The sequence below is a fragment of the Passer montanus genome, unplaced genomic scaffold (genome assembly GCF_014805655.1).
Source record: "Passer montanus isolate IOZ18808 unplaced genomic scaffold, ASM1480565v1 scaffold62, whole genome shotgun sequence".
Classification (NCBI taxonomy): Eukaryota; Metazoa; Chordata; class Aves; order Passeriformes; family Passeridae; genus Passer; species Passer montanus.
In genome coordinates this window covers 3,205,549-3,224,947 of record NW_024371260.1, presented here as the reverse complement: position 1 = coordinate 3,224,947, position 19,399 = coordinate 3,205,549, and the positions used below count along the sequence as shown (strand labels likewise).

The following is a 19,399-nucleotide window of genomic DNA, read 5'->3' as shown; positions in this document are numbered from 1 at the left end:
AAAGCTGCTCCTCTGCGGAGCGGGGCGGGCGCGGCGGCCGCGGGGCCTCTCGCTCCGCGCCGCGCCGGGAGGCGGCACTGCAGCCCCGGCAGCGATGGGATGCGGGGTGCGGGATGCGGGACACACCGCTCCGGCCACCGCGCACCCGCGGCTCTACAAAGCGCTGGAGTTATCCCTTGCGCAGAGATGATTAGGCACCGGGTACCGCCACTGTACGATGCTCGCTGTGTCAGTGCTGTGAGCATCGTACACGCCTTCGGTCAGCTGGGGGAGTGACGTTTCAGCCAGGAAAGAACACTTGGACTTGTTAACACCAGTTAAATCATAAATCTGACCTCAGTGTCTCATTTCTCATCTTTATGTAGCTGCCTTTCTTCTCAAGGAGGAATGAAAGAACACTTGGACTTGTTAACACCCATTAAATCATAAATCTGGCCTCGGTGTCTCGTTTCTCAGTCACAGTCAGTAGTTGATGGTTAAGAAAGAGTGTGACAGGAATGAAAATGGGCATTGGGATGGGCATGGGAGTGTGTCTTCTCCATTAAAGTCTGGAGTCTCCCAGTTTCCAGGACTGTGCAGCTTGGGCACCATCCTTCTGGCATGGTGGAAATTATCAGGGTGAAGATCTTAATCTTTCAGGGGTTGAACAAGGGAAATGATGAAAAACACCTGAGTGTGTCATTTATATGGATGACAACTCCTAAAATCCAAACAGGTGCCTGGACAACATGGGTTGTACAAGGTGTCAGTGCTATCACCATCACACAGCAGGGCTGTACCAGGCGGTGGGTGCTGTCACTATTGCCTGCTCAGAGCTGGGTTAGGTACCAGATGTCACTGTCACACACACCGGGGCTGCACAAGGTACTGAGTACTGTCACCATCACAAACCTGGGGCTGTACCAAGTGATGGATACTTCACCATCCCCTGCCCAGAGCTGTTTCAGGTACCAGATGCCATCACTGTCACACACCTGGGGCTCTATGAGGTCCCAGGTGCCACCATGGTTGCACACCCAGAGGTGTATGGGGCCTGTCTCAGCCCTGCTATGGATTTTCAGGGCTAAGACAAGAACCCACACACATCACACAGTGTACAGTGGGAGGCCCTGAGCTCAGCCAAAATGCTGCTCTGCTCTGCCCAGGTGGTCTGGGCAAGACTCATACACTCATAAAGGAACAAGATGTGTGGGTCTAGAGAGGCCAGGCAGAGCTGCTGTGAGGCAGATCTGGGTCAGATGTGCAAGATCCTTAAATATCATCAGGACAGAGCTCAGGAAGGTACCAGAGGAGGGTGGGATAGGGACAGGATTGTGCATGGAGAGCCCTGGCGCCCATATCACATCCAGCATGCTTGATAGCAAAGATTAAATAATGCTGGAGAATGAATGGCATGTTAATGTTTCAGTTTCTGTGGTCTCTGGCATGACTGCAGATATTATCGTCAGTATTTATGGAACTGTATCAAATCTTGGACCACTTTCAGGGCTGTTTTACATGGAGCCAGAGGATGACATCCTCGGCGGGCGGCTGTGCTGGGAAATGATATCAAATTGAAAACACACTAAATTGACTTCACAGACAGGGTAGGGTTTCAAATATCTGTCTTTCACATGTGTCCCATGAATCCCCTGCTCTCCACAGCCTTTGCTCACATGGGCTTTTTTAGGTGGGAAACCTCACTGCTGGCCTTAAAGGGACTTTAAAAGGACTACAGAGCTGAGTTTGTGCTGGGTCACTCCTCAAAGTGCAGCTTTTCCTGTCTGGGGTGGTTGTGGCTGGGAGAGTGACCACGCCAGGCCAGCCAGGACCCTGCTATTGTGTCCCACTTGTGTGACAGCCAGGATTGTCACCTGGGGCAGCGTGGCAGCTGTGGCTGGACCGATCAATCCCCATCCTTGGCCTCGGGCCGTGTCCTGGAGAGGGAGCCCGACTCCAGGCTCTGCCCACTGGGAGGAATCCCTGGAAGTCTTAACTGGGAGCAGCCTGTTTCCTACTGTAAAAAAGTTCTAACTTTTTAATCCCAGATAGAAAAAGGGAGGCCTGGATTTATTGCATCCTGGAGCTCTCTCTGTTGTTATAAAACATCTTTATGTAGCTGCCTTTCTTCTCAAGGAAGAATGAATGATGTTTTCTTCCCATCCGTTAGGCTTGGCTGATATTTTACTGCTAAGTGGAAGCATTAACCCCCCTCACCTGCTCTTTTCTCTTACTTGAGGATTTATGGCACTGCTGTGACCTTGGGAGGGTTCTGCTGTAAGGAGCAGCTGCTTCAGTTTTTACCAAGGGCCAGCAGCTTTTGGGCATGGCCCTTGGGGACTTTAGTCTTGATTAATGGTTGTCCTTCAGCCACAAAATATGTCCATGAAACTATCCCAGCCTTCCTCCTTCTTCTCCTGCTTCTCTGATGGAAATCAGCACCTGCCCCAGGCCAAGTGAGCTCTGGAGGGCTCTGGGGCAGCTCAGAGGTGCCCAGCTGCTGCTCTGGATGCTTGGGGAGAGTTTGCTGGCAGGTGCTTGAGATGTTTAGTGCAGCATCCCTGCTCTCCTCCTCCCCATCCCGCTGTGCCAGCTGCTGCCAGCAGAATTTCCTTGGGAAGCAATCAATTTTGTTGTCTGTTGGAGTGTACGGGGAAGATTGAATCTCCGCGGGATGTTTTTCTAGCTTCTGGGAAAGGGATTTGTGCTGGTGTGTCCGCACACAGCCTTGGGTAGTGCAGAAGAGCTGCGTGTGGAGAAGCAGCCCCGAAGCACCGCTGCTCCATCCCTCCATCCTCCCCCTCCTCTGCTCGGGGCTGGGCACTGCTCGTGGGAGGGATTTCTGACTGACAGCGAGGAAAGAGGCAAGAGAGCATGTGAGGGAAAGGAGCCGGACCTGGGAAAGGCGGGGGGAAGTTTTGTTAGTCCCCTGATCCGCAGGGAAGCCGCTGTGGTGCGTGTGTGTGCGGGAGGAAGGCGCGGAGCTGCGGCAGGAGGATGCCTGCACCTCTGTGGATGGAGTGAAGGATCACCCTGCCTGCTTCGGGAAGAGCCCTGCGAGGTGAGATTCTCCTGCCAGAAGAGCACCCCTCCTCTCCTTCTCTTTCTCCTTGCCAAGGGCTGGATTTCGAAGTGCCTGGGGAAGGGGATGGCAGCTCCGGAGCAGCTCAGCCCTCATGGGGCTGCTGTGCTGGGCACAACCCAGGTCTGGTGAGCCCCCAGGTCCGCCAGCTTTGCCAGGAAGCAAATCCCAGGAGGAAAAGTCACTTCAGTGCATTTCACTGCGAGCAAACGAGCATGAGAAGCCGGGCTTGGACTGGGGAAAAATCCAGCTGCAACCTGCACTGCAATTTCCAATGGAGTGAAGAAAGTCGCTGAGCGGAACCCGAGGGGGAGGAAGCATCCAGGAGCGAGACGAGGACTCCCCTGTGCTCCCGTAGCTTTGTCCTCTGCCAGGACAGGCACTGGCACTTCGGCAGCAGGAGCCTGTGGGGAGGAGGCTGCGGGATTGCCGGGATAACCGCTGGAAGCACCTGGAGGGAGAGGAGCGGCTGCCATGGAGTTTCCTGCCGTGGCACTGTCACTCCTCGTGGCGCTGCGAATGTCTCCGCTGGCTGCTGGCAGCAAACTGCAGCCCCACATGTGAGTAGGAAGAAAAGAGCTCCGGAGGGGTTTTGTCGGGCAGGGAATGGAAAAGCAGGAGGCAAATGCGGTGTTTTCAAATCAGAGAGTGAAGGGGAGGTGGGGAGCAAGCTGTTGTGGGTTTCTTTATTTATTTCTAGGTGTGCATAAAAGATTAATAGAAAATTGAAAATGTGGATAGTGTTTTCTTGTAGGAGGGAACTCCTTGGTTTAGCTGAAACTTTTCTGAGATGATTCCTGTGTGAATACTTTGCCTTTTCTTCCAAGACCTGCTGCTTTTATTTCACTTCACCAATCTTTCTTATTCCACGTTCCTCCCCGCCCGCTGCTGTTACTCCAGCAGCACGTAGGCTGCTCTTTTTAATTACATTTTACAGTTGCAGTTTGGTGTTAATCATTTGGCTGCTCTGGAAAACTTCCTTGCAAATTTGGCCTCCTGCCAGAAGATGGTCTCTCAGAGCCAGGGGATCACTGCAATTCCCTTTGTCCATGGTGCGGGGTGCAGACTCCAAGCCGCCCTCCCTGAGGGGTTTAATTCTTTACAAAAAAGCCTGTCCTTTAGAAGATAAAGGTTTTGGAAGGAGCAGCTTTTTCTCCCCACGTCAGGGTTTTGTGCTCCTGCCCTGACAGTTACTTTCAGGACTTCTTGGACGGGGCACTGGAGCAGAGCCCTGTGCCAGCACGCCGGGGTTGGAATTGAGCAGCCTGGAGAAGTTGGATGCCAGCTGTGACCTCTAAGCTTCACCACGTCCAAATGACTTATTTTAATTTATTTTTTTTTTAATAGAAAGTATTTCTAAGAAACTCTGGCTGCTGTTGGAAGCAGCAGAAGCAGCCCCAAATGCCAAGTGGCTCGTGGAGTCAGGGACAAATGTCTCACTCTTCATCCTTAGTTAAACCCACTGACTTGTGCTTGGAGAAAGAGTTAGGATTAGAGAAGAAACAAAGTACATTTCTGTGATTTATTGGAAGTAGCCTCACAGCCCTTAACTCTGAATGAGCCTGAAACCACCCCTGTGGCTGGTGGGCCTGGCAATTTTCTTTTCCCTGCAGTGATTAACTCATGGAGGGGGTGGGTGCAGGAGGTTGCCCAAGCCCTTCCTGCCCTGCCAGCAGGAAATCCAGGCAGTGGGAGCTCTGCACCCGTCGCAGCTGTGACCCTGTCTTGGTTTGAACAGACAGGTGTACGCTAAGGAAGGCAGGAGCCTCCCTTGAAATGGAAAATGTAAACCCCCTCCCTCCGAATTATTATAATTTTGAAATTAAGGGGCTCTCAGGCAAAGATATGGGAATAGGATAAACAGTTCTTTACTAGGAAAATTTAAAAAAATACAAATGCAGTAGTACAAAAAGAAAAACCACTGACAGAGCCACAACAGGAGCTGGCCCCTGTGGGTCAGGGTGGTGGCACAGTCCCATCCCAGGGGGGCTCAGCCCTCCTGCAGTGCCAGCTGTGCTTCTGCTGGAGCAGGGATCCTGCACAAGGCTGGAGTTTTCCTCTGAAGCTCCAGGGCTGCTGGAGATGGGCCTGGTGTTCCTCTGGGAATGCAGGGGAGAAGAAAGCTGCTCCTCTGGGAATGCAGTGGGCAAAGGCTGCTGTGCTGTTCCAGGCTCAGATTGTATCCAGGTAGGAATGCTTGGCTCCTCCCCTGGGCGGAGCTTCTCCCAATGGGATGATGGAATTTGATCAGCCATGCAGGGACGCTCACTGGCCATGAACAGCAGAGATCTCCCAGGATATCTTAATAGATGAGGCAAAATATACATATCTATTTATAATGTGACATATATTAGAAATGGCCAGTAAAGAGACAAAGCAAAAGATAAAAGGAGTAAGAGAATCCCCCGGGGTAAATGGGTCTGAATCTCAGGGAAGGGATGGGACCTTTTGGAGAGAGGGAGCTGAGGGTTTTCCTGGCACAATCCAGTGGGAAAGCGGGATAAAAAGTGGATATTATTTACTATATTATTTATAAAATAGTATATAATCATTATATCTATGATATATAATAAATAAAAACAAGGTGTAAACCCTTATTTTGAGGGAGGATTGGTTGTGGAAGAGATAAAGAAAAACTGCCCAATGAACAGAAGATAACTGCCCCACCTCTAACACATAATAGAATACACACCCAGCTAAACCTGAGACACCCCCTGGATCCCCTGCATCCCTGGTACCACTGAATTTCTCTGTTCCAGGCCAAATGTGTGTGGAGAACAGGAGCTGGGGACCATGGGCCTGTGGCAACCCCCCACGGCTCTGACCCCCTGCATCCCTCTGGATCTCCTGCATCCCTGACACCCCTGCATTTCTCTATTCCAGGCCGAATGTGTGTTTCCAGAGAAGAAACTGGGGGTCGTGGGGCTGTGGCAGCCTTGCAATTTGACCCCCTGCATCGCTCTGGCTCCCCTGCATCCCTCTGGACCCCCTGCATCCCTGACAGCCCTGCATTTCTCTGTTGTGTGTGTGCAGAGCAGGAGCTGGGGGTCGTGGGGCTGCAGCAGCCCCTCACAGCTGTGACCCCCTGGACCCCCTGGACCCCTCTGGATCTCCTGCATCCCTGACAGCCCTGCACTTCTCTGTTGCAGGCCGAATGTGTGTGCAGAGCAGAAACTGGGGGTCGTGGGGCTGTGGCATCCATGCAGCTGTGATTCCCTTCATCCCTAATAGTCCCCTGCATCCCTGACATCCCTGACATCCCTGCGTTTCTGTGTTGCAGGCCAAACTGTGTACAGAGCAGGAGCTGGGGACCACGGGCCCGTGGCAACCCCTCACAGCTCTGACCCCCTGCCTCCCTCTGGACCCCCTGCATCCCTGACACCCTTGCATTTCTGTGTTGCAGGCCGAACGTGTGCGCGGAGCAGGAGCTGGGCGTGGTGGCGCTGCGGCAGCCATGCAGCTGTGATTCCCTCCATCCCTCTGGCTCCCCTACATCCCTCTGGACCCCCTGCATCCCTGACAGCCCTGCATTTCTGTGTTGCAGGCCGAACGTGTGCGCGGAGCAGGAGCTGGGCGTGGTGGCGCTGCGGCAGCCATGCAGCTGGGATTCCCTCCCTCCCTCTGGCTCCCCTACATCCCTCTGGACCCCCTGCATCCCTGACAGCCCTGCATTTCTGTGTTGCAGGCCGAACGTGTGCGCGGAGCAGGAGCTGGGCGTGGTGGCGCTGCGGCAGCCGTGCGTGCGGGCGCTGAGCCGCGCCGCGCGGGTGTGGAAGCAGGACTGCGGGGGCCGCCGCTGGTGCGCGGGCTACGAGCCCAGGTGGGTGCTCTGCGTGCTCCTCCCTCCGCCTTGGGCTGCTCCTCGTGAGAAACGGGAGGGTGGGAAGTTCCACAGGCACTAAGGAAGTGAGGGTTGTTGGCTAAAATGACAGTAATTGTGGCCCTGGTGCAGGGGATGGGTGTGGGGTAGGGACTGCTGGGGTCAGCAGGATTTGCTGCAGGGTCATGGCTTGGTTTGGAAGGACAGGTGTCTAAGGAAGGCAGGAGCCTCCTCTAAAATGGAAAAATGTAGCCGCTGCTCCTCTACCTCCTTTTTCTTTCAAACATTTGACAGGACTTCCTCCTCCTGCCACCTCCTGACCTGAATCAGGGACACAACGTGCGATCATTTGTTCATCAATTATGTAACATCAGCAGGACAGGAGGTTTTCCCCCAAAAACAGAAAAACCGCCCCCCCCCCCCCCCCCCCCAATTGCTATAAATTTTAAATTAAGGGGCTCTCAGGTAAAAAAATATGGGAGCAGGAATAACAGTTCTTTATTAGGGAAGAAAATAAAAATATAAATAAACAATGCAGTAAACTAAAACAACACTGACAGAGTCAGAACACAGCCTGACACCCTGTGGGTCAGGGTGTTGGTAGCAGTCCAATTGGAATTGTGGCTGCAGCCCTCCTGCAGTGTCAGGTGTGGTTCTGTTGGAGCAGGGATCCTGTGGAAGGGTGCAGCCTTCCTCTGAAGATCCAGTGGAAGAAGCAGTTGTTCCTTTGAGAAATCCAGTGGAGAAAGCCATGCTGGTGTTCCAGAATCTCAGATTCTATCCAGGTAGGAATGCTGGGCTCCTCCCTCTGGGCTCACATCTCCCAGTGGATGCTGCAGTTCTTATCAGCCATGCAGGGACACTCCATGGCCTGTTATCAGCAGATGTCTCCTGGAGGGAGTGGGTGTGGAAGAGATAAGGAAACCTGCCCACTGAATAGAAGACAACTGCCATACAGATGGCAAATAGAATAAAATTTGCTTGGCAATCCAGGACAGGTCACCTTGTTTCTTTCACTCCCTGAGCTGGACCATGCTCAGGCCCACGTCAAAAGAGCTTGAGCTGGGCTTGCACAGGTGAGCACAGGGCTGGAACAGACCCTGAGTGCTTGTCCACCTAATCACAGCATCCCTTGGGTTCCCAGCTGGCCAGGGATGGGAGCCCAGGCAGGTCCTGCAGAGAGGGGCCCTGAACACTGTTACAGCACAAAAAAGCTGTGGCATTCACATCCTCTGAAAAAATCCTTTCACCCAGGATTTTTCTTCTGGGAAGCTGAGAAGCCTCAGAGAAAAGGAAAACAATTATTTCATTTGCTTCTCCTGTGTTTTGCTCATGTGGAATGTGTTTGGATTGTTTCAGTGATTGTTTCATTGCATTCTGCTGTGAGTTGTTTTCACTCTTTGGCCAATCAGGGCCAGTCTGTGTCAGGACTCTGGAAAGAGTCAGGAGTTTTCATTATTATCTTTTTAGCCTTTAGTAAGTATCCTTTCTGTATTCTTTAGTATAGTATAGTATTCTTTAATATAATATAGTATTATAAAGTAACAAATTAGCCTTCTGAGAACATGGAATCAGATTCATAATTCCTTCCTGCCAGGGGCACCCTGCAAATACAACAAAAAGGAACTTTTCTTACCTATGCAGCAGCCAAAGTACAACGTGCCCAAGCTGCTTCCACCCTCCACCTGCTCTTCCGGCCTCATTAGGGAGTTACAAGCCTTTGCAGAATAAAAATGATAGCTGTTGTTTCAAAGAAACATCTTGGACTCAAGACAGCTTTTAAGTCCTGACTTTAGGAATTCCTCCTAACCTGTAATTGCTGGTAATTACCCTGGTGATGAGATCTGTGTCCTGGTAACAAAGGAGCAAACAGAGTCTGACTCTTGGCTGTGTTTTCAGGGGAGGCTTTGGAAGGATGGGTGTCCTGTCTGCTTCCACTTCAAAGGCTGGAGCTCTTCAGCCCCAGCAGTCCCTTCAGCTCCTTAAGGGATGGGTTTGACATCACAAATCAAGGGACTGAAATGATATAACTATCAGTTCTGCTTCATTACAAATATCAGAACAGCCCAGTGCTAAAACTGATCCTGATGGAAGCACAGAGGTGAAGCCACGGAGGGATCTCACCCCAGGAGCTGTAAAATCCAGACAGGGAAAGGACTATCAGCAGAACATTCCCTGGGCAAGGTTTTGTCCCAGATTTCCTCTCTCTAAACTTCTGGGAGTTGCCACTGCAGCAGGCTTTTCCAGGAGCTGGGAGTGCCCTGCCAAGTTCCCTCGTGCGGGCAGCGGAGCGCGGTGTCGGCACTCGCCGGGACGCTGGAGCTGCTCCAGTTGGACCCGGCTCTGGCAGCTCAGGAAGTGTGTTCACAGCTCCAGGATCTGGCCTGAAAATGGCCTTGGAGTTCCTGGAGGTGACTGGGAAAAGCAGCATCTGCTCAGCTGGAGCATCCTCGGGTGTGTTCCCGGTGAAGGGATGTTTGTGCATCCCCTTGTGCAGTGAGTGAGGACAGCGGGTAGCTTTGCTCAGCCCTCCATAACCAAGCTTGAAGGAATCCCAGCTATCCTAGAGGGGCTGGATGGGGATTTTCCAGCAGCAGGACACGGCAGGATTCCCTGTGTTCCATTAGTTCTGGCTCATTCCCCATTTTCTGTGCCAGGGACTCCTTAAAACACAAAAGAGAAACACTGAAGATAAAGTATCTCCTCTGTGGCTCTTTCCCGTCTGCAGCACCCAGATACCCTGAGGCACCGAGGCTGTCACAATATTTTCCTCTCCTTGAGAGCTGCCTGGAGGGTCTGGAGTGTCCAACAGAGCCACCCAGGAGGGTGGCATGAGGCTGCTCAGGGCACTGCTGGGGCACAGGGAGCCCTGAGCTGCCCTGCATCACTATTTCGAATTTTTCCTCCCCATCCCTGAGTCTCTTTGTCGTGTTCACACCACCCTGCATCCACCATCTCCCCTTCTCCTTCCTGCTGGGCTGGAGAGAGCTCCTGGTACCACCAGGATCCTGGTGGGCTGGAGCCTGCTGCCTGGGAATTGCTTTCTCAGCTGCTTCTGGAACACAACAATTTCCTTCATAATTTGTTAACAGCTCATAGAAAACCAAAACCAAAATATTGGTATCTGCTTTTATTTTTCTCAGCTGTGCTTCCACGTGCTGGTTGGCACGCAGGAGTTGCTGAAGGTTTCCTTCCCAGGGATTAAAGGTTCACTTTTATTTGGGCTTTTTTTGTAGGAACATCCAGACAAAATCAAACAAGTCGACTGAGTTAGGGTAAATATTTTCAGTGGACATGCACAACACATCTGCTGGTGCCAAATATTTGTTGTTGTTTGCCTGATTCGCTTTGGTGGAGCAGTTTCATGTTCTGCCAAGGGAGCTTTTTAAAAATCAGCTTCAGAAGTATTATCTGTGTTTCAATTCTCACAAACACACAACACCAAATTTCCGGGGCAAAAAATGTGTCGCTTTTATTTATTTACGCTTCAGATCAGTCCCTGCTTTAGTCCCCCAGCTCCCACTCCTGGGAGCAGTGAAAGGGACCCTCAGTGTTCCCTGCCAAGCTGTGGAGCCTTGCTGTGTCCAGCACAACTCTTGGTGTTGCCATCAGGATTATGCTGATTTTTTATTTCACCAGCCCCTTAGAGACACCTGCTCCTGCTCACTGAGGCAGAAATACCTGTTCTTAAAATTTACATTTCCTTGGTGAGCAGGTAGTGTAAGGGAGGAGCTCAGAGCTGTAAATAGTCTAGAAAAGGAGAAAAAAATAATCTGGGGTGTTATGAGGACCTGGGTGTTGCCTCTTGTGTTCCTAATTAGAACAAATTAGTATTTTCTTAGCAGCAGTGATCACTGCCAGGCCGTGTGGAAAGCAATGGCAGCACTTTTGCAAACCTCATTTTATTTGCACCCATGGCTACAAATCCTGTTCTTCCCCGTTTCCCTGCCCTGCAGGAGCTGACTTTGGCTGGGTTTTTGTGTTTCAGGGTTGTGTATTACACAGGCTACAGGCAGGTGTACCAGCTGAGGTCCCAGACCACCTACAGGTGCTGCCCAGGATGGTCCCAGCTTGCAGGGGATGCAGGCTGCCTGCACAGTAAGTGTCACTCTGCTCTGCTCACCTTGGTTTGGGCTCGTTTCAAGTCCTGTGCCTGCAGGAAATGCGGTAAAAATGTCTTTAAATGTCTGTAAAATGTGCTTAAAAATAACTGTTATGGGTTTTTATTGGGTTTGTTTCCTGGAATAATAATAATAATAATAATAATAATAATAATAATAATAATAATAATCTTCTCTTTCTTCTCTTCCTCCTTCTTCTTCTCCTTCCTCTCCTTCCTCTTCTTCTCTTCCTCCTCCTTCTCCTCCTCCTCCTCCTCCTTCTCCTTCTCCTCCTCCTTCTCCTTCTCCTTCTTCCTGTTATTATTACTACTATTATTACTATTATTATTACTATTGTTATTACTATTATTATTATTATTTCCTTGCATCAGAAGGATGCTGCTCTGTCTTCCTGGGAAGCATTGTGCAGTGTTTTCCATTTCTGAGAATTTCTACATTCAGTGTCCCAGCCATTCATCCACTTGCCAAATGCTGTTTAAAATCCAGGCCAGACTGATGTTTCTAGTGATTCCACTGGATAAAGCTCTGGAAGCTGCTTTGAGGAGGTTTGTCAGGAGCTGGGTTTGTTATTTTGGGGCCGAGTTGGAGCTGCCCCTGTGAGAGGTTTGGGATCTCTGCTCCACCCTTTGCCAGCTGTGGGGGAAGCTGTGAGAGGTATCCAGGTTTGCACATGATGGGGATGTGCAAACACCAGCCTGTAAGATGATTTTATGCTGCTGTTGAGGAAGACAGAGGCAGCTTTATCCCCGTGGGCCCCACATTCCCCATTTCCCTCCAGATTCTCTGTCTGACACAGGAGGCAGCTGCTGTGTCACTCCCCAAACCCTGCAGCCACGTCCAGCTGGGGAAACATTTAACTGGGAACTACTTCTGAGGTGTTGAGAGCAAGGGAAAACCTCTTGAATGGAACCAGACTTAATGTGCAGAACCAAATGTTACCTTGTGCAGGGCCCTGCCCTCCCCTTGTGCTGTGGCATCAATTCCTGCCCCCGTGCCTGATTCTCCTCTTATTTACACCTTGGAGGTGATCTCCACCTTCCCCACAGGGAAGCAGCTTTGGATTTGGGTGATAGGGAGATAGCAGAGCATTTTGGGGTCTGATATAGCAGACAGCAGAGCATTTTGGGGTCTGAGCTGCCATCAGGGCAATCAGAGGCAGCTCCCAGGGTTGGGATTGACCTCCAAGACAGGAAGGTGTCTCCCACAGCTGCTTGTCTTTTGTTCTGTGGAGAGGCTGTCTGTGCCTTCCTCGGGCTTTGATGCTTGTAGCAAAGCTTTTTTTTTAAAAAAAAAAAGGATAAAAAGGTGTGTCAAACAACCAGTCTTTATTCTTCCTATTCCAAGCTGTGGCAAGGAGAACAACCCACTGGGGAGAGGAAGCTCCACGGGTGCCTCTTAGCCCCTGTCAGTGAGCAGATAATAACCTCAGCTGAACTCAGAAAAGCACCTTCTGTAATGAGTTTTCCTGCCAAGGAAATGAGTAATTCCATGCAGGAAGGAAGCAGAGAAAAGGAAATAGAGCTGCTCAGGCACGCTCTGAACTCATCCTTCTCATCACCAGGGCTGGGAGTGGCCCTCAGGGGCTGCTCACTGCAGGGCTGGGCTGGAGGGGAGCAGAGAGGGACAAAAGAGTGACAGCAGCCCAAAAACTCCTGCAGGAATTGCTGCTGAGCTGCTGGGGAGGTTGAGGTGGATTGTGACCTGGAGATGGTGAGCTCTGTCCCCATCCAGCCCTTCCAACCCAACTGGGTACCACTGGGTTCACACCCAGGACGTGCTGTAACCTTATTCCTGGGACAGAAAAACAGATTTTTATGTGCCTCAAGTGCAACAGGCACGACAGGGAGCTGATCTCTGCCGGCCCTCAACACAGGCAGGGGGCAGAAAATAAAATTACATTGCTCTGTCAATCATCTTCTGAGCCCCTGAGAGCAGCAGCAGAGCAGCCTCCAGGTGAGGGCTCAGGTGGGAATTGTGCTCTCTGTTTCCAGACCCCAACAGGCAGCAGCTGGAGGAGCATCCCACGGGCAGATGGGACAGCTCTGCCTGTGTGGCATTCACATTTTCTGGAAAAATGCCTTCACATAGGATTTTTCTCCTGGGAAGCTGAGAAGCCTCAGAGAAAAAGGAAAACAATAATTATCTGATTTGCTTCTCCTGTGTTTTGCTCCATTAGAATGTGTTTGGAGATTGTTCACCCACAGGTGATTGTTTCATTGCATTGTGGTGTGAGTTGTTTTCACTCTTTGGCCAGTCAGGACTCTGGAAAGAGTCAGGAGTTTTCATTATTATCTTTTTAGCATTCTGTAAATATCCTTTCTGTATTCTTTAGTATAGTATAGTATTCTTGAATATAATGTAGCATCATAAAGTAATAAATTAGCCTTCTGAGAACATGGAGATTCAGATTCATCATTCCTCCCTGCCACGAGGGACCCCACAAACACAACATGCCTGGCCCTGCAGGTGCCCCAAGCCAGGGGCTGTGTGCTGATCTCTGTCCTGGGGTGTTGGATTGTTCCTAGCTTTACAGCCACAGGGTAACTGAGAGGGGTTTTAAAAGATTTTATTTCTATTTCCCACACCAGGGAACGTGCCTGGGCTCTGTGTAAATCAACCCTCATCCTGAGCAGCTCCAGGCTGGGGGTTTGCAGGGGTGTGAGGGAATTGTCAGTGACCATCAGGGGTGCTGGGGCAGGGGCACACAGCCAGGCTGTTGTTTTTGGGTGCTGGGAGCTCCTCTGGTTGGTGTGTGGGGTCTGGGCTCAGGCTGTGTGTGCTGCTGAGTGCACAGAGCTGTGCCAGAACGTGTCAGCAGGATTTGTGGCCCTTCCTATCTGCCTCCAGAGATCATTGATGGTGTTCCAGGAGTGCAGGGCAGGGGAAGGGCATCTCTGCTGACAGTTTAATTAGGGCTGGTGTGCAGTGGGATCTCTCCAGTAAGGACATTTTGTCTCCCTTGGGGGCTGGCATCTCCTCACTGCAGGGTTCTGTTTGCTCTTTGCTGGTCATCATTTCTCCTTAAAAATATAAATACCCCATTGTAGGAATTGGAAAAACAGAAACTTCACTGAAGGGTTTGATCTGCAGCCTTGGGAGAAGCTTGGATTGATGTGAAAATACAATATACAGACATCAAGCAGAAAAATCATAAATTTATGTTTTGTAGTTTTAAGAAAGAATATGCTTAAGTAAGTGAGAAACTATTGGTAAGAGGGTGAAGGGTTTATAATGTGGGGATGTGGTTGTATGGAATAAGCCAAGAGTTTAGAAGTTATAACAGATTAAGTTATAGCAGTTATAGAAGCTATAACAGTTAAGCATTTGTGTGCAAGTGAGACAGAAGGCATTGGACAAAAGCATCTAAAGTGCAGGAGAAGTAAAGGTGATAGGTTAGAAAAGCAAAATAAATCCTGTGGCAACTGTCCACTGTACTGCCTTGTAAGAAAGAACTTGTGACTACTTTGAGCTATGGCTACTTCTTGCTCCTCTAAAATCCCACAGCCTCTGAGACTGATGTTTATCTGAGCAATAAATCATCCTTAGCTTGAAAATAGCCCCATCCCTTCATTTCTGAGGGTGACAGTGACACCCCAGCCCATGTGAGGGGAAATTTTCAGCACTGCAGGCTCGTGTGTAACCAGCCACCTCCTTGTGTGAGCATGTGGCACTGTCTGACATTGATGGTGATCCCAAACAGCACCATGAGCTGGGAGGTGCCAGCACCCTGTCCCAGCTCAGGGGGGTTGTTTGGGCTCTCAGAGCTGTCCTGGTGCCTGCAAGAGGAATTCACTGTTAGCACAGGTTGGAGGCTGGCTGAAGCAGGACTGGGCTGTCCTCCCCTTCCTCACGTGCAGTTTGTGTCTCTGAGCTCTTACAGGTGAAGAAATGTCCCCACTACAGAGCTGTGGGGACAGTACAGGCAGGCTGTGGGCTCTGCTAGGGGCAAATAGCTTGGAAAGAGATGGAAAATTTAATAGAAACAGAGACCTCACTGAATATTTGGATTTGCTCCTCTCTTTGTGTGCCCTCTGACATGGTGACAGCCAGCCCTGCTCCTGTCACCCCAGGGCTGTCACAGGGGAAGGCAGGGAGCCCTGACCCTGGCAGGGTTCTGTCTTTTGTCCCTTCCCTTCTGGTGGTAGCAGAGGGATTTGTTGCCTTGCATTGCCCTCTGTCCTGGACTGTTCATCTCTTTGGGAAGCAGAAAGGTCAGAAGTCAAGGCACCCTTTGCATTTTTCAGATGGCTTCAGGTTCTTTCCCTGCCTGATCACTGATAGTTTAACTCTCAGACTGAGCTGCCTGCCTTCAAGTGGCCTCTGAGATGCTGCTTAAATTCCACCTGGGTTCAATAACACAGGTAAAGCCCTCGTGATTAGGTGAGGGGCCTGCCTGTCTGCTAAGCTCTGTGGTCTCCACTTCCAGCTGGAGATGTTGAAAATCTGAGTCCCTCTGAGCCTGGAACTCTTGGTGTGTGTGGAGGAGCTGGGGCTCAGCCACCCTCAGCCTGTCTGTGCTCTTGGGCCAGGCTTGGTACCTTCAGGAAGGACATGGAGAGGCACAAAGGCACCAAGGAGAGCTGTACAGAGCCTAAAGAGGAGATCATGACTAGGTTGGGTGTGGGTGACACTGCCCCTGTTGTGATGTGGCCTGGAGAAGCTCAGCCTGAGCTGCTGGTCTAAAGCTGGCCAGAGCTGGCCTGAACTCAAGTTTTTATCCAGGTGAGGTCCTGCTGCCTTCTGATTTTCAGCTCAGGTGGAGGTAAAGCCTGGCCCTAGGTAGGAAGGAGAATTAATGCTCGTTTGAGGAGGCATCAGTCTGAGACATGATGAAAACCCATGGCATCATCCCTAGGGCTGGGCAGAAAGCAGCTGAATTGTAATCACCCCATGAAAATAAAAACTGCTATTAGTCACAAATGGCCTGCTAAAAGGCTCCAGAGTGAGTTACCCCACACTGAACGGGGTTTCTTTCTGCCAGCTCCACTGGGTTTTCACCCAGTGGTGAGCAGGGAGGAGTGCTCGTGGGGACCTGCTGTTCTTGCTCCTCTGGCACAGCTCTGGAGCCTGGCATGGCTCTGGAGCCTGGCACAGCCCTAGAACCTGACACAGCTCTAGAACCTGGCATGTCCTGGAGCCTGGCACAACCCTGGAGTCTGATATGGCTTTGGAGCACACTTCTAGAGCTCAGCACAGCCCTGGAGCCTGGCATGTCCCTGGAGCTGGGCACAGCCCTGGAGCTTGACACAGCTCTGGAATTTGACACAGCCCTGAAACTTGGCATGTCCTGGAGCCTGGCACAGCCCTGAAATTTGGAATGTCCTGGAGCCTGGCATGTCCTGGAGCCTGGCACAACTCTGGAGCTCAACACAGCCCTGATGCCTGGCACAACCCTGGAGGCTGGCACAGCCCTGGAGCCCAGCACAGCCCCAGAGCCCGACCCAGTGCACCATCCCAGGGCAGGCAGCTCGGGCTTGTGGTGCAGGTTGGAAGCCTCGGCAGGAAATGCATCTGGCTGACAGTTTAATTTCCCTGAGAGGCGGCTTTGCTTTGTCCATCACCTCCTGGCTGCTGCAGGCTCTTTGTTTGGTCAGCTGAAAGGCTGTGGCTGAACTCCTGAACCTCTCCCCTGAGATGGAGCTCAGTGCTGGTTAAAAGTCCATCGTGGGCTCCCCTGGGAGCACATCTCTGCCCAGGCAGGGGGCGGCCGGGCTGTGCCTCGGGGAGCCCAAACATTGCTTTTCTTCATGGCTCTTCCTCCTAAATCAGTCTCATGTCTCCGACTTCCCGAGGATCCCGCCTGGCTGAGCCCTCACAAAGGACACAGCCTGGCCTCCGAGCAGAAGGCGGTGATGCTTCCCATAATTTATTCTTTCTCTCCCTTTCCCCCCCGCCCCCGAACAGTGTCATTACCCTTTCCCCAAATTTCATCACATTAAACTCTGTCGCTCTGAATTAGGAGCTCGTTTGCAGGAGGCCTGGAGGGCACAGAGGGGGAGACCCTCAGCCCCCACCCGCCCCCGGGCTGGGAAGTAGGTTATTATGATTTCCACTCGGTATGTGCCAGCCTGCAGCACAGAGCAGGGAATTGTCCGGCTCATTCAGGAAATCTGGGGCACTGCCAAGAATAACACCCCTGTCTTCTAACCCCTGATTTGTGTCGCTGAAATTGCTTCTAATATTTTCCATTGTTATGCTTTGGGTCTCGCTGAGCTGCTCTGAGAGCTGAGTGAGTTGGGCTCCCTTGGAGCCAGGCTGGGACCCTGATGCAAATGTGTTTTTTAGGTGTTTAAGGTGAAAGATTCAGGAAAAACCAAACCACTGTGTAATTTGGCCTAGCAATCCATTCCCTCTTACGATGCTGAAGCCTGAAGGAAAGGACTAAAAGAAATACAGCCCCTCTTGTATGATCAGAGCTGGGAAAACCAGGAGGCTGCAGCCCTGGAACACCTTGGCACACACCTGGAGATGGGAAGTTGTTCCTGCCTCGCTGTGCAGGGAAGTATTTGCAACCCACGGGCATCAGGATGAGCAGGATGCTTGGAAAGAGCTTCCCAAATTCCAGTGCTCTGCCAGCACGGGATTGATAGGGGATCACTGCAGTCCCCAGAGATCCCTGGCCATGGAAAGGACTGAAGCCTTAGATGAGAAGATAACAGGCTTTGTGAAGCAGCATTTCATCGAGGGTTCATTAGTTCCAGGAGAGAGTGTTTGGGCTTCAATGCTACCTTTGTGTTGTAAATAATCTTCTCCTCTGGAGGGAGGGGGCTTGAAAAATCATCAGGTCCTTAAAAGAGCCAATGCTGAGGCTCGGGGGTTTCAGCTCTAGGGCATCGAAGGTGCAAAGTTTGTGGGGTTTGGCCTAACCCAGGGTGTCCCTGTGTGGTAAAAGAATTGATAGAAGAAAGGCCCTTTAAGCAGGTACACAGCTCTGTCTGGCAAGATGGGGTATTTTGATGACAAATGTGAATATTTGGAGAATAGCACATTGATCTAAACCTTCACCAAGCCTCCCTAATCTCAAAACTCCCTAATCACAACTTCCCCAGTCAGTGCAGCCTTGGCAGAAGGTGTTGTGTGAGCCAGGAGCAGGGTTTAGCACGGAGGAGAAATCAGGAAGTCGATTGTGTTCCTGCAGGAAAAACCAGAGCCAATATTGGATGTGTGGGAGATTCAATAGTGGGAACACAGTAACGTGCTTATTAAATTTCCATGTACAGTGGGTTAGAGCTGATTTCTCAAGCGTGACAAGTTGACACCCAACTTTGGGTTCCTTTTGGGAAGGTAATCCCTGCCTGTTCCCAGCTTGGATTTCGTGGCGCTGCCTCAGACTTTTGAGCTGCCTTTGACGATTGATAACTTTGCAGATTTATCTCCTGGTGTGCACAAGCTGTCCTGCCCCAAGACTGCAACCCCTGCCTTGCACTGTTTCTGTCTGTGATCCCTTTTCCTCCGAGTGCACAATTAGTGTTTTGGAGCCGGCGTGGGCGGTTTTGTGCCAAGAATTTTGGAGCCATTTTGGAAGCCTGCGCGGGGTGCCAGTTATAATGACACGAAATGAAATGTGTAATCACAGACCTGCTTTTTCTGTCACTAATTAGTTACAGCTTTAGCTGGAAGGGGAAGAGAAGCCAGGGGGGCTCCCAACTTGCAAGTAGGAGGGAGAAGCTGCAGCCAGCACAGCCCACGTGCGTGGGGGACCCTCGGTTCAGTGCTGCTGTAATTGTTGCCAGGTGGTCCCAGATTGTACAAGGGGCTGTAATTTAATCACAGCTTTTTATGTTTAGTTGGTAACTGACCTGAAGGCCCTGTGACACCATTGGTGGCTGTAGTGTGCTCCTTCCTGGCATGCATCAGTTGGAATAGATTGGTCCCCATGGCTTCTCTTAGCCCAGGGCTCTCCACAGTCCTGGGCTCAGCAGAGGGTTGGGGCGGGTGAGAGGGACCTGCTGGACCAGGGGCCACCACTGTGTGTCTTGCTCTGTGTCATCAGTTGATGCTCTTTGCCCCAGGTTTGCCAGGTTTTTGTGAGAGATATTCCTACCAGTCCCACTGCTCTTGGAGTTTGGAGTAATTTCTTCAATGAAAAGTGGGAGGAAAAGAGGAGGTGAGGGGAAAAGAATGAAGAGAGGAGCTGGCCATCACCACAGCTCTGTCCAGATCAGTGAACAGAGAGAAAATTTCATTGTGCAAATCTTTAAACAGATTTAGAAAGGAAGATGGATGCTTGTTCTGCATCCTTACCCTCCAACAAAGCACCACACACATGACAGTGCCCCTGTTCACAACATTTCTGCTTTTGACATCAGCAATTCCCAGTGGGAAATATAAACCATGGTCTGCATTTCACGAGTTATGAGAAGCACACACTCCCCTGGAGAAACCATAACCTTGTTA

The 19,399-nt window shown here is 51.0% G+C and overlaps 2 protein-coding genes across 2 annotated transcripts in view; one reads left to right on the top strand and one right to left on the bottom strand.

Moving 5' to 3' along the window:
• Window positions 1–245, bottom strand: part of TPRG1L (tumor protein p63 regulated 1 like) — a 4,382-nt gene extending 4,137 nt beyond the window's left edge. The window contains exons 1-2 of the mRNA XM_039727556.1: window positions 206–245; window positions 1–153 (exon numbers count right to left, since the gene is read on the bottom strand). The exon at window positions 1–153 is cut by the window's left edge and continues 134 nt beyond it. Coding sequence (XP_039583490.1) covers window positions 1–153; window positions 206–245 — 193 coding nt within the window. The remainder of the gene's footprint in view (window positions 154–205) is intronic.
• A 2,580-nt stretch (window positions 246–2,825) lies between these two features.
• Window positions 2,826–19,399, top strand: part of MEGF6 (multiple EGF like domains 6) — a 93,251-nt gene continuing 76,677 nt past the window's right edge. Inside the window, exons 1-3 of the mRNA XM_039727799.1 lie at window positions 2,826–3,621; window positions 6,747–6,881; window positions 10,870–10,979. Coding sequence (XP_039583733.1) covers window positions 3,536–3,621; window positions 6,747–6,881; window positions 10,870–10,979 — 331 coding nt within the window. The 5' untranslated portion in view covers window positions 2,826–3,535. The remainder of the gene's footprint in view (window positions 3,622–6,746; window positions 6,882–10,869; window positions 10,980–19,399) is intronic.